Consider the following 13,093-nt stretch of genomic DNA (forward strand, 5'->3'; position numbering starts at 1 on the left):
GAAAACACGTCAACAGCGCTAAATATAACTTGTGGCGTACCCCAGGGATCAATACTGGGACCAAAATTGTTCAATCTTTATATAAACGAAATTTGTAAAGTTACTAAGGATTTAAAGTTAGTGCTATTTGCAGATGACACGACTGTGTTTTGTTTCAGGAGAGAAGACACAGAAAGTCAATACAAATAATAACAGAAAAAATTCATGAATTGACGAGATGGTTTGACAAAAACAGACTATCCTTGGATCTCAGTAAAACTAAAATAATGTTATTTGGTAACAGTAGAAGAGAAAGTCAAGCACAAATACAAATTGACGGCATAGACATTGAAAGGGTAAAATAAACCACATTTTTGGGTGTAATAGATGATAAAATAAAACTGGAAATCTCGGATAAGAAAATATACAACATAAAGTAGCAAGAAATACGTCAATAATGAATGAAGCAAAACATGTTCTGAACCAAAAATCTCTTCATATTCTCTACTGCTCGCGAGTGTTACCATATCTGAGGTATTGTGTAGAAATATGGGGAAATAACTACTAAAGTACACTTCATTCACTAAATGTGATACAAAAAAGTTAGAATAATACATAATGTTGGATATAGAGAACATAGAAAGCCTTTATTTATTGAATCATAAATACTGAAATTCCACGACATAGTGAATTTGCAAACAGCTAAAATTATACACAAAGCAAACTATAACCTGCTACCCAAGAATGTACAACAATTATTTTCAACAAAAGAGGAGGAATATAACCTTAGAGGAAAATCTAATTTAAAACATTTGTATGCACGTACAGCACTTACAACTTTTAGTGTATTAGTAAGTGGAATTAAATTATGGAATTGATCAAGCAAAAAAGTCAGACAATATACAAATATGATCCAGTTTAAGAAACGTGTTAAATAAAGCCTCTACCTTTTTTAAAAATAAATACTTAGGCCTACTACACAAATGCATTTTAATGTTGGTCAATAAGGTGGTACTTGGAGAGGTGAAGTGTTTTTTTAGATGGTATTTGGTGGAAAAAAAAGTTTGAGAACCACTGCACTACAACATTAGTTTTTTTTAATTGTATTTCTGCAACACACAGTTGAATACATGTGGAAAATATTTGCAGGCAAGCTTAGCATATGTGTTGTGTTTGCATTTAACGTTGTTAGAATCCTAAGGGACAAAGAAAAACATGCCAATTGGTTTGCATTTTAGCACTAAATCACAACTACCACTGGCTGATTTATAATGCATTCATATGATCTGCCATGCCACAGCCACACTTCACAGAACATCTCAGCATTGGTAACATTTGAGTGCGGTGAAAAAGTCACTGCTTAAAACTGTGCGATCAGCATCGCTTGTAAACATGGATGGTGTTATGGCAGTTTGGACAGTGGTGCTCCACATCCTTGCAGGAGTCCACACAGAATGGTATAAAGCAGCAGAGAAAACACCTGAAAGTAAGAGGAAACATTAACAAAAAGGTATGTTCAGTTCTCCATAATCTTGAGAGGGAACCTATGATGATTCTACATTTAACACACTTTCTTGCGGTTAAGATAATATTCAATGGATATGCTTTGGTGTTAATTGTATGTACATTTTGCTCCACTGCCACATTTATAACCTATTTTCAGCTTATGTCTGCAAGCTATTGGATGGTGGAGGTGTTCCTTGTAGATTGCAACATAAGTGTGTACGCCACACTGTCAAAAACAGATTGTGTTCAGAGGACTCAAAGACTGCGTGCAAGTTCACAGCCAAATGCATTAACCTTATGATGTTAAGCTTTGGCATTGTTCAACAAGATTATCCAACATTGTAACAACATTTGTAAGTCAGGAAGTAGGAAAATCATCATATGTCCCCCCCTTTTATATCTGTTGTAATTGTTTTTACCCGAAGAAGGTGAGGAGTCCACAGAGGCCCCAGGTCTTCAGGCCTGCTTTGTGTTCTATCTGGGTGACCACCGTCTGCTGGCAGCGGGGACACATCGCTTGTCCTGGGCTATCTTCCAGCGATGGCATTTCCACCACCTGAGTCACTGAAAGTGGGAAATAATATAAATATGAACAAACACATGTATTTTTCTTCCACGGTTCAGATTCAGATTGGTTTTATTTGAATATACACTATATTGCCAAAAGCGTTCTCCTGGCAACCTCCAAACCCAGACTGGTCCATCAGATTGCCAGATGGAAAAGCATGATTCATCAGTCCAGAGAAGGAGTCTCCACTGCTCTAGAGTCCAGTTGCGACATGCTTTACACCACTGCATCCCACGCATTGGACTTGGTGATGAAACAAGTCTTGCTTTTCTTTTACTGTGAAACAGAAATTGGTGGAAACAACCTTTTTACCTGTTATTGACTATGGAGATGTGTTGTACATGAATGCTACTGCTGGTTGTCTCCACAAGCTGGATAGTGTGTACCACGGGTCACTGAGATTCATCACCAACTGCGCTCCCCTTACTCACCATTGTGTGTTATACTCAATGGTTAACTGGACAACTTTATGTGCTCGGCGCCTCAATCATTGGTATGTTTTCATCTACAAAACCATTCTGGGTACCACTCCACCTTATCTGTCTTGTCTTTTAACAAAGATACAAGGAAGTCACAATCTTCGTTCAATGAATTTTCTGCAATTTGTCGTCCCCAAAGTAAGAACTGAACTGGGCAAGAAAGCATTTAGGTTTTCAGCACCGAAGGCTTGGAATAACCTACAATCGAATATTAAACTTCAAACCCTTGTTACATTGAATGAGTTTAAAGCTTCTGTGAAAGAAATGCAGTCTACCTTGTCTGTATGCACATGTGTCATGTGAGCAAGTTTTAATGTTGTAAATGTGATGTTTTATGTGTTGTTTACTGTTTTTTAATGTAACCTTGCTGCTGCAGGTCTCCCTTGGAAAAGAGATCTCTGATCTCAATGGGATTTTTACCTGGTTAAATAAAGGCTAAATACAAATAAAATAAAAAAATAATGTATGGCTTAGATGGAGCTGCTCTGCCATGGAAACCCATTCTATGAAGCTCTCTGCGTACTGTATGTGGGCTAATTAGAAGGTCACATGAAGTTTGGAGCTCTGTAGCAACTGACAATCTTTGCACTATGCGCTTCAGCATCCGCCGACCCCTCTCTGTCAGTTTACGTGGCCTACCACATGGTGGCTTAGTTGCTGTTGTTCCCAAACTCTTCACTTTTCTTATAATAAAGTTCTTCTTCTTTTCTTCTTAGGCCTTAGTATTCCCTGAGGAACATAGGCCGCCGACGAAAGCCTTCCATCCATTCCGGTCTTGTGCCCTTCGGTCGAGTTGTTGCCATGACAGCCCCTCAGCCCTCATCTCCTGTTCCGTGCTTCTTCTCCAGGTTGTTTTTGGTCTCCCTCTGTTTCTTTTTCCCTGTGGGTTCCATGTTAGTGCCTGTTTGGTGATTGATTTATTTGGTTTTCTGAGTGTGTGGCCTATCCAGCTCCACTTCCTTCTCCTGATTTGCAGTTCCACTGGTTCTTGTTTGGTGAGTTCCCACAGGTTGGCATTGGTGATGGTGTCTGGCCAGTAGACTCCTAGGACCCGACGGAGGCAACGGTTTACGAATGTCTGTAGTTTATTGAGTATGCTATTGGTGGATTTCCATGTTTCTGATCCGTACAGCAGGATGGATTTGACATTTGAGTTAAATATTTTCAATTTGGTTTTGAGATAAATGTTTTTTGCTCTCCATATTTTGTTTAGTATGTTGAATGATGTTCTTGCTTTCCCTATTCTGGATTTGACATCTTCATCTGCTCCTCCATCTACACTGATTATGCTCCCCAAATATGTAAAACTGACTACCTCCTCTAATTGATTATGGTCCATTGTTATTGGTGTATTGTTCTTGTTATTGATACGCATGACCTTTGTTTTTTGTGAATTGATCTTAAGCCCAAGAAATGCAGCAGTTCTTTGTAGTTTTTGTGATTTGTCCTGCATCTGTTGGTGAGTGTGAGCCAGGAGAGCTAGATCGTCTGCAAAGTCTAGGTCCTCTAGTTGTTCGTTAAGGCTCCACTGTATGCCGGTTTTGCTGTTTTTGGTTGTTTGGTTCATGGTCCAGTCAATACAGAGGAGGAAAAGGAAAGGCGAGAGCAGACATCCTTCATCGAAGGCCTCCGATGGGCATCCGACATGTAGGACACGACATCGCATTCCTTGGTAGGTGCTCTTGATGATGTTGATGAGCTTCGGTGAGATGCCATAGTGTGCCATCAGCTTCCACAGTGTCTCACGGTCGACACTGTCAAACGCCTTTTCAAAGTCTATGAAATTAATATATACTGGTGAGTTCCATTCCATGGATTGTTCTATTACAATCCTGAGGGAGGCAATTTGGTCAGCACAAGATCTTCCATTTCTGAAACCAGCCTTCTATGTGTTGTTTACTGTTTTTTAATGTAACCTTGCTGCTGCAGGTCTCCCTTGGAAAAGAGATCCTTGATCTCAATGGTTTTTTTACCTGGTTAAATAAAGGCTAAATACAAATAAAATAAAAAAATAATGTATGGCTTAGATGGAGCTGCTCTGCCATGGAAACCCATTCTATGAAGCTCTCTGCGTACTGTATGTGGGCTAATTAGAAGGTCACATGAAGTTTGGAGCTCTGTAGCAACTGACAATCTTTGCACTATGCACTTCAGCATCCGCCGACCCCTCTCTGTCTGTTTACGTGGCCTACCACTTGGTGGCTTAGTTGCTGTTGTTCCCAAACTCTTCACTTTTCTTATAATAAAGTTGACTTTGAAATATTTAGGAGCAAGGAAATTTCAAGACTGGATTTGTTGCACAGGTGGCATCCTATGACAGTTCCACGCTGGAAATCACTGAGAGCGGCCCATTCTTTCACAAATGTTTGTAGAAACAGTCTCCATGCCTCAGTGCTTGATTTTATACACTGGGCCAAATGATTAGTACACCTGATTCTCATCATTTGGATGGGTGGCCAAAGACTTTTGGCAATTTTGTGTATTTACAGATTCAAAATGTTGCATCACATTTTTACATTTTCAACATCGCTTATATTAATCTTACCTCTTTTCCACTTCATATCACACTTATGTTCACTCCCTGTACCCGGTTCATACATTACAAATTAATGCAGTGTAAATACAACAGATTTATTCACAACTATACTGAACAAAAAGATACATTCGACACTTTTGTTTTCGCTCCCATCTTTCATGAATTGAACTCAGAGATCCAAAACATTTGACTATATACACAAAATACCCAATTCTCTCAAATAATGCTCACAAATCTGTCGAAATCTGTCTTAGTGATCAACAGGGTTTCCTGATTCTGGTTTCCTGTTTGCCGTGCGTGACTGCTCGCGTGACTATCTTTTCTATCTGTGTGCCCAAACCAGTGAAGTTGGCACGTTGTGTAATTGGCAGTGTTGGGACTAACGCGTTACTTTGTAACGCGTTACTGTAACGAGTTACTGTAACACCGTTAGTTTCGGCGGTAACTAGTAATCTAACGCGTTATTTTTTATATTCAGTAACTCAGTTACCGTTACTACATGATGCGTTACAGCGTTATTTTACGTTATTTTTTATGTAGTACCGGCTAGAAACAGAAGATCGGAGTGTGTTTTATTGCAGCGCTGCGGTGACGTGCTTCTGATTCTTCCTCTGCGCTCTCTGTGTGCGTCTGGGTGTGGGTGGGTAGGGGAGGGTAGGGGATGGGAGGGGGGTGTGAAATACAACGTAAACCGTTGGCCAACCAAAAAGTAACCACAGAACACTATACGACTATACGGTATAGTGTTCTGTGGTTACTTTTTGGTTGGCCAAGCGGACGTGACGACAGGCTGTCCTCACTCAGGTCTGCACGGACCTGGAGGGTCGTGCCTTAAGTCCGGCTGGAAATCGAGAGAAATTGGGGAGAATGGTTGTCTGAAATTCGGGAGGGTTGGCAAGTATGAGATATTCTCACTTCTTTTCTTTTGTCGAGCACAAAGAAAATAACATTTTAGTTCAATGTAAGTTGTGTCTTGGATCAAAGATCCCGTTTACTGCCCAAAACAACAATTCAAATCTGCCTGGTTAGGCTTTGTGTGTGTCACGTGTGCCTTCCTTAGGTGAAGCCAGGTTTACAGCTATGTTGTTGATTGATTGATTGAAACTTTTATTAGTAGATTGCACAGTACAGTACATATTCCGTACAATTGACCACTAAATGGTAACACCCGAATAAGTTTTTCAACTTGTTTAAGTCGGGGTCCACTTAAATTGATTCATCATACAGATATATACTATCAAATATATACTAACATCCTAATACAGTCATCACACAAGATAATTATTAGAGTGTATACATTGAATTATTTACATTATTTACAATCCGGGGTGTGGGATATGGAGGGGGGGGGGGTTAGGTTTAGTTGGTATCATCACTTTAGTCATCAACAATTGCATCATCAGAGAAATGGACATTGGAACAGTGTAGGACTGACTTGGTAGGATATGTACAGCAAGTAGTGGACACAGAGAGATAGATCAGAAAGTATAAGAAAAAGTGTCTACATTTGATTATTTACAATCCGAAGAGGTATTATGTGGAAGGGAGGGTGTTAGTTTAGGGTTGAAGTTGCCTGGAGGTGTTCTTTTAGTGCGGTTTTGAAGGAGGATGGAGATGCCCTTTCTTTTACACCTGTTGGGAGTGCATTCCATATTGATGTGGCATAGAAAGAGAATGATTTAAGACCTTTGTTAGATCGGAATCTGGGTTTAACGTGGTTTGTGTTAGTGTTATTATGCTGTTTGTTACTTATGTTATGTTGCAGATATTTAAAATAGTTGTGTCAATTTGTTCTGGCCTGAAACAAATTGGCCCTTTGAAACATATCTTTGTCTTTGTGTGTTGTATGTAGACCACATTGCTTTCTGAGTACAGTGATGCAAATGCATGTCAAGTTGATCAACACATTGTATTATTCTCCAGTGCAATAACAGTACTGACATGAAGGCTAAAAGGGCATTAATGGGAGCTTTAACAAAAAAAAAAGTAGAAGTAACTAAATAGTTACTTTTCACAGTAACGCATTACTTTTTGGTGTAAGTAACTGAGTTAGTAACTGAGTTACTTTTGACATAAAGTAACTAGTAACTGTAACTAGTTACTGGTTTTCAGTAACTAACCCAACACTGGTAATTGGTAAATAAAAACAGAATACAATAATTTGCAAATCCTTTTCAACTTATATGCAATTGAATAGACTGCAAAGACAAGATATTTAATGTTCGAACTGAGAAACTTAATTTATTTTTGCAGATAATCATTAACTTAGAATTTAATGGCAGCAACACATTGCAAAAAAGTTGGCACAGGGGCATTTTTACCACTGTGTTACATGGCCTTTCCTTTTAACAACACTCAGTAAACGTTTGGGAACTCAGGACACCAATTTTTGAAGCTTTTCAGGTGGAATTATTTCCCATTCTTGCTTGATGTAGCTTAAGTTGTTCAACAGTCCAGGGGTCTTCGTTGTCGTATTTTACGTTTCATAATGTGCCACACATTTTCAATGGGAGACAGGTCTGGACTTTAGGCAGGCCAGTCTAGTACCTGCACTCTTTTACTATGAAGCCACGCTGTTGTAACACGTGGTTTGGCATTGTCTTGCTGAAATAAGCAGGGGCGTCCATGATAACGTCAATGTTACGTGCAGTGATTTCTCCAGATTCTCTGAACCTTTTGATGATATTACGTACCGTAGATGGTGAAATCCCTAAATTCCTTGCAATAGCTTGTTGAGAAATGTTGTTCTTAAACTGTTGGACAATTTGCTCACGCATTTGTTCACAAAGTGGTGACCCTCGCCCCATCCTTGTTTGTGAATGACTGTGCATTTCATGGAAGCTGCTTTTATACCCAATCATGGCACCCGCCTGTTCCCAATTAGCCTGTTCACCTGTGGGATGTTCCAAATAAGTGTTTGATGAGCATTCCTTAATTTCCTCAGTCTTTTTTGCCACTTGTGTCAGCTTTTTTGAAACATGTTGCAGGAATCAAATTCCAAATGTGCTAATATTTGCAAAAAATAACCATTTTTCAGTTCGAACGTTAAGTATCTTGTCTTTGCAGTCTTTTCAATTGAATATAAGTTGAAAATAATTTGCAAATCATTGTATTCTGTTTTTATTTATGATTTACACAATGTGCCAACTTCACTGGTTTTAGGTTTTGTATTTATTTATGTCATTGAGGTCATTATGTTATGTTAGTCCTCTTTATAATTGCTTGGAGCTGAAACTGAGAGGGAGGTTGTAATTGTTTTACAGTTTTCTTTATTCCTTCCCAAACATATTAAGTAGTCTTATCAAACTTGCAAACCACCGCTCTTTGTCTCACCGCCCCTCTTTTAGCTAGCTAGCTTCTAAGCTAACGAAGCTAAACCCGGCGCGTTTTAAGGAATCTGCGACCACACTTTGCGATCACTTCTCCGAAGTCAGCAAGAACTGGACTCGGTGAAAGAAACAACGTGAGTATGGCTCCCTGCTCTTCGTGCACCCTTCTCATGGATATGTTGGCCCTACTAGAGGACCGTGTCCGCCAACTAGAGCAGAGTAATCTCGTAACTTTAGACGCTGCGGACACATTTGCTAGCGTTAGTTGTAACGAGCTGACTAGCCCAGTTTGTAGCAGCCGTAAGTGGCCTACAAGCAACAGTGAACCAGTTGAGACGCATAATATTTTTAGCCCTTAAACTAGACTAGGCTGACCATATTCTGAAATCCCAAAAAGAGGACACATATGCGTGCCAAGGCGGGCAGCACGCCAAGTCCGAGACTAGGTGAACATTTGCCAATGATACTCGAATTTGCTTTATAAATAATATATTTACTTAAATAAAGCATTTTTTCTCCTCTGTTGACAGCAGTGTTGGCGCTAGGAATTTTCAAAATGGGGTCCAAGGGACCCCATCAAGTCATAAAAATGGGGTCCCACAGTAAATTTTTGGGGTCCCTCTTTTTTGTAAGCGTTTTGAAAACAAATGATAAACGTATGCAGTATCCTGTTATATCTCACATTCTATATTGTGTTTTGGAAAAAGATTGTCATAAACGTTACTTAATTCATTAAAAAAAAAAGAAAAAAAAGAAAACTAATTTGTATACATATGTAAATGTATTCAGAATCAGAATCAGAATAGTTATAAACATTCATTCACTTTCTTCTTTCCTTCATGGATCTGAACTTTACCGCTGCTGGTAGTTTTTTCTATGTTTTTATTTAATAAGTTGTAGGTGTATTCATTTCAGTATAAAAGTGTAAAAAGTGTTTTGCTTGGGTCATGAAATGATGATAATGGTGTGCCAGGGCATACATACACTACCGTTCAAAAGTTTGGGGTCACCCAAACAATTTTGTGTTTGAGCCTTAATTTCTAAGAACAAGAATAGACTGTCGAGTTTCAGATGAAAGTTCTCTTTTTCTGGCCATTTTGAGCGTTTAATTGACCCCACAAATGTGATGCTCCAGAAACTCAATCTGCTCAAAGGAAGGTCAGTTTTGTAGCTTCTGTAACGAGCTAAACTGTTTTCAGATGTGTGAGCATGATTGCACAAGGGTTTTCTAATCATCAATTAGCCTTCTGAGCCAATGAGCAAACACATTGTACCATTAGAACACTGGAGTGATAGTTGCTGGAAATGGGTCTCTATACACCTATGTAGATATTACACCAAAAAACAGACATTTGCAGCTAGAATAGTCATTTACCACATTAGCAATGTATAGAGTGTATTTCTTTAAAGTTAATACTAGTTCAAAGTTATCTTCATCGAAAAGTACAGTGCTTTTCCTTCAAAAATAAGGACATTTCAATGTGAACCCAAACTTTTGAACGGTAGTGTACATTTTATATTTAACGCTTAAATCTCTGGAGTGTACATCAACTTCAGATCTATCCCTCATTTCAAAATGTTTTTTTTTTTTATGTTGTTTTTTTTGTTTGTTTGTTTTCCGCCCTTTTTTGTCAAACAAAACTATGTTTTTTATGGCAAACACACAAAATATGCAAAATCTTCCACCAAAAATATTTTTCAAAGCGGAATATTTGATGTGAAGTAACCGGAACCTTTGATAGGTCAATAATTCATAATAACATTGATTTTGATTCAATATTATGTTTTGAGCAATGACCTTTTGAAAGAAAAAAAAGAAAGCGTTGTTTTATTAGTCAACATTGCAACTTTTTCTAAATTACATTTCACCTTTAAGCTTTTTTATTTCACTTTTGTTATGTTTTTGTTTATTGTAATAGTATTTTTTAGAATGTGCCGTGGGCCTTTAAAACATTATCTGTGGGCCACAAATGATAAAAATTAAAAAAATTTTTAAAAAAAATCTGCGTCCTGATTTCAATGCGTTAAAAAGACACAAAAAGTGCGTTAACACCAACACTGCTTGACAGTATAACAAAATAAGTCACACTTATATTCTGTAGCAAAGTGCAGAGGTAGAAATATTCAAAATAACCCCTTGTATATAATCTAAACATAAAGAATGCCTTAAAACAAAAAATTAAATTTAAACAAAAAACAGCAGACGAGCTCTCGCCCTGCACAGCTGTTTTGTGCTTTGTAGTGTCGATATGGGCTTGTAGATCTTTGGCCCCTTTATTTGCCACAGATACATACGTTCCTGCTTTGCACACAGTGCATTCTGCTTCCCAAGTGTCACGGCCAGGACGAAAACACGAATACTTTTCCCGCAAATCATCCGTGAAGTTGCATTTACATTTCGGCATTTCTTGTTTTCATGTCTCTCGATCTCCACTCACTAGCTCTCTCGCTTTGTGTCTCTGCCCCTCCCTCACGAACGTTGCTAGTGCGCACACCTTCAGTTTTTTTTTTAACCCCTTCTTAACTTAACCCTGGACGTACATTGAAAATACACGCAAGCCTAATTCAAAATGCCGGACATTTGAGGCATTTAAGAAACCCCGCCCGGACACCCCGGACACCCCCGCAAAAGAGGACATGTCCGGGTAAAAGAGGACGTATGGTCAGCCTAAGCTAGACCCACCCCAGTCCACCGGGCCCCACACCTTAGTTTCAGGGTACTCCATCACCCGAAACATACAGTTTAGAAAACCAGCCACAATTTAGTGTATTTCTGGGGCCAGAGCACCTGACATTGAAGCTAATTTTAGGGAGCTAACTCGCAACAGGCCTAGTAAACATGTATGACAGTCTAATCGCACCACTAGCTCTGCGAACATAGTTGTACACGTTGGCTCCAATGACACTAGGATGAGACAGTCAGAGATCACAAAGAGCCAAAAGGACCAGATAGGACTCTTTCTTCAGCTGGGCGGCATCCAGAGGGTTCTAGGATTACCGCCACGACAGGCACCAAACACCTTGGTCTCCGGCTATCGATTGAAAATGGATTCTCGATTCAAACTAATTTTTGCAATACATCATTTGGTATGAAAATGATATGAAAAACTGTTCAAAAGAGGTTACAAACCTCATCTTGGCCACTGTATGAATGACGTAAACTTGTGGCGAGTAGGTGTAGAAATTACTTTAAAAAAAAATATATAGAGAGACCAAAGGGAATAAGCGGTAGAAAATGGATGGATGGATGGAGAGAGAGAGAAAGAGTGAGTGAGAGAGAGAGAGATTTTTGAATTTCATGAACCAATTTAGAATCTGAATAAATAAAAATCGCGATTCAGATGTGAATACATTTTTTTTCACCGCTAATATACGTACTTATATTTAAATATACAATAACTCCACTGTTTTGCTAACTTGACCTACATTTCCTTGCTTCTATTTTTAGCCAATGTGGCAGCAAAGCTGCATCAATTTCTCACAGACAGGAAGTATGACAAATAAACAAAACAAATCTGATAGATTTTCAGAATAAAACGTGCTATGTTTCATAAGAGGTTACTTAGGGATGTTAAAAGCACAAAAATCGAAAAATCACATCTAAATGTTGTCAGATCAACGAGTCACGTCCAGACAATAATTGCTAGTCAAAGCTATATGCTACATGCTAATGCTAGTTACAATGCACTGGCGGTCCTTCTAGGTTAACATTGTTTTGTCGCTATAGTGCTAATAGCAGTAACTGCAGCACGAACACAGCTTTTTTGTCCACCATTCGTGTGCGGTCTTGTCTTTTGTATAGTTGCATGACGGAACAGCGATATCATGGTTATCAAAAAGTAGTGGTTTGCTTGTCTGCACAATAACGACAAGGCGCCGTTATCAGACTTTCCCATTCTGGAGCCCGTTCTCAAAAACTATCGTTTCGATCCCGTGTGGAGGAAAGGCTGAAACGATACAATATTTTACTGTTAGCATCTGGTATGTGTGTGTGTGTGACGCAAAGAAAAGCTCTTTCTCTTACCCAGACTTAGTCATTACTAAGTACTACAGTACTGTTGTAATGTACTTTATGTCCTGCCTTTATGACTCATAAGATGCCTGGCTATCTAATCATTTCCCGTAAATCAAAGTTTTGATGCCTTCAGAGACAATCTTCAATGTAAATAGTCATGAAAATAAAGAAAATGCATTGAATGAGAATATGTGATCAAACTTTTGGCCTGTACTGTGTATACATACAGTTGTGGTCAAAAGTTTGCATACACTTGTAAAGAACATAATGTCATGGCTGTCTTGACATCTCATGGACAAAAGTAAGACCTTCTGGAGGAAAGTTATGTGAAACAAAAATTGAGCTGTTTGGCCACAATACCCAGCAATATGTTTTGAGGAGAAAAGGTGAGGCCTTTAATCCCAGGAACACCAAACCTACCGTCAAGCATGGTGGTGGTAGTATTATGCTCTGTGCCTGTTTTGCTGCCAATGGAACTGGTGCTTTACAGAGAGTAAATGGGACAATGAAAAAGGAAGATTACCTCCAAATTCTTCAGGACAACCTAAAATCATCAGCCCAGAGGTTGGGTCTTGGCCGCAGTTGGGTGTTCCAACAGGACAACGACCCCCAAAACACGTCAAAAGTGGTAAAGGAATGGCTAAATCAGGCTAGAATTAGGATATTAGAATGGCCTTCCCA

The 13,093-nt window shown here is 38.9% G+C and overlaps 1 protein-coding gene across 1 annotated transcript in view; it reads right to left on the bottom strand.

The window, feature by feature from the left end:
- Window positions 1-1,079: 1,079 nt before the first annotated feature.
- Window positions 1,080-13,093, bottom strand: part of LOC133642445 (lipopolysaccharide-induced tumor necrosis factor-alpha factor homolog) — a 19,063-nt gene continuing 7,049 nt past the window's right edge. The window contains exons 2-3 of the mRNA XM_062036635.1: window positions 1,905-2,049; window positions 1,080-1,459 (exon numbers count right to left, since the gene is read on the bottom strand). Of these exons, the coding sequence (XP_061892619.1) occupies window positions 1,354-1,459; window positions 1,905-2,049 (251 nt within the window). The 3' untranslated portion in view covers window positions 1,080-1,353. The remainder of the gene's footprint in view (window positions 1,460-1,904; window positions 2,050-13,093) is intronic.

The sequence above is a fragment of the Entelurus aequoreus genome, linkage group LG25 (assembly GCF_033978785.1).
Source record: "Entelurus aequoreus isolate RoL-2023_Sb linkage group LG25, RoL_Eaeq_v1.1, whole genome shotgun sequence".
Lineage (NCBI taxonomy): Eukaryota > Metazoa > Chordata > Actinopteri > Syngnathiformes > Syngnathidae > Entelurus > Entelurus aequoreus.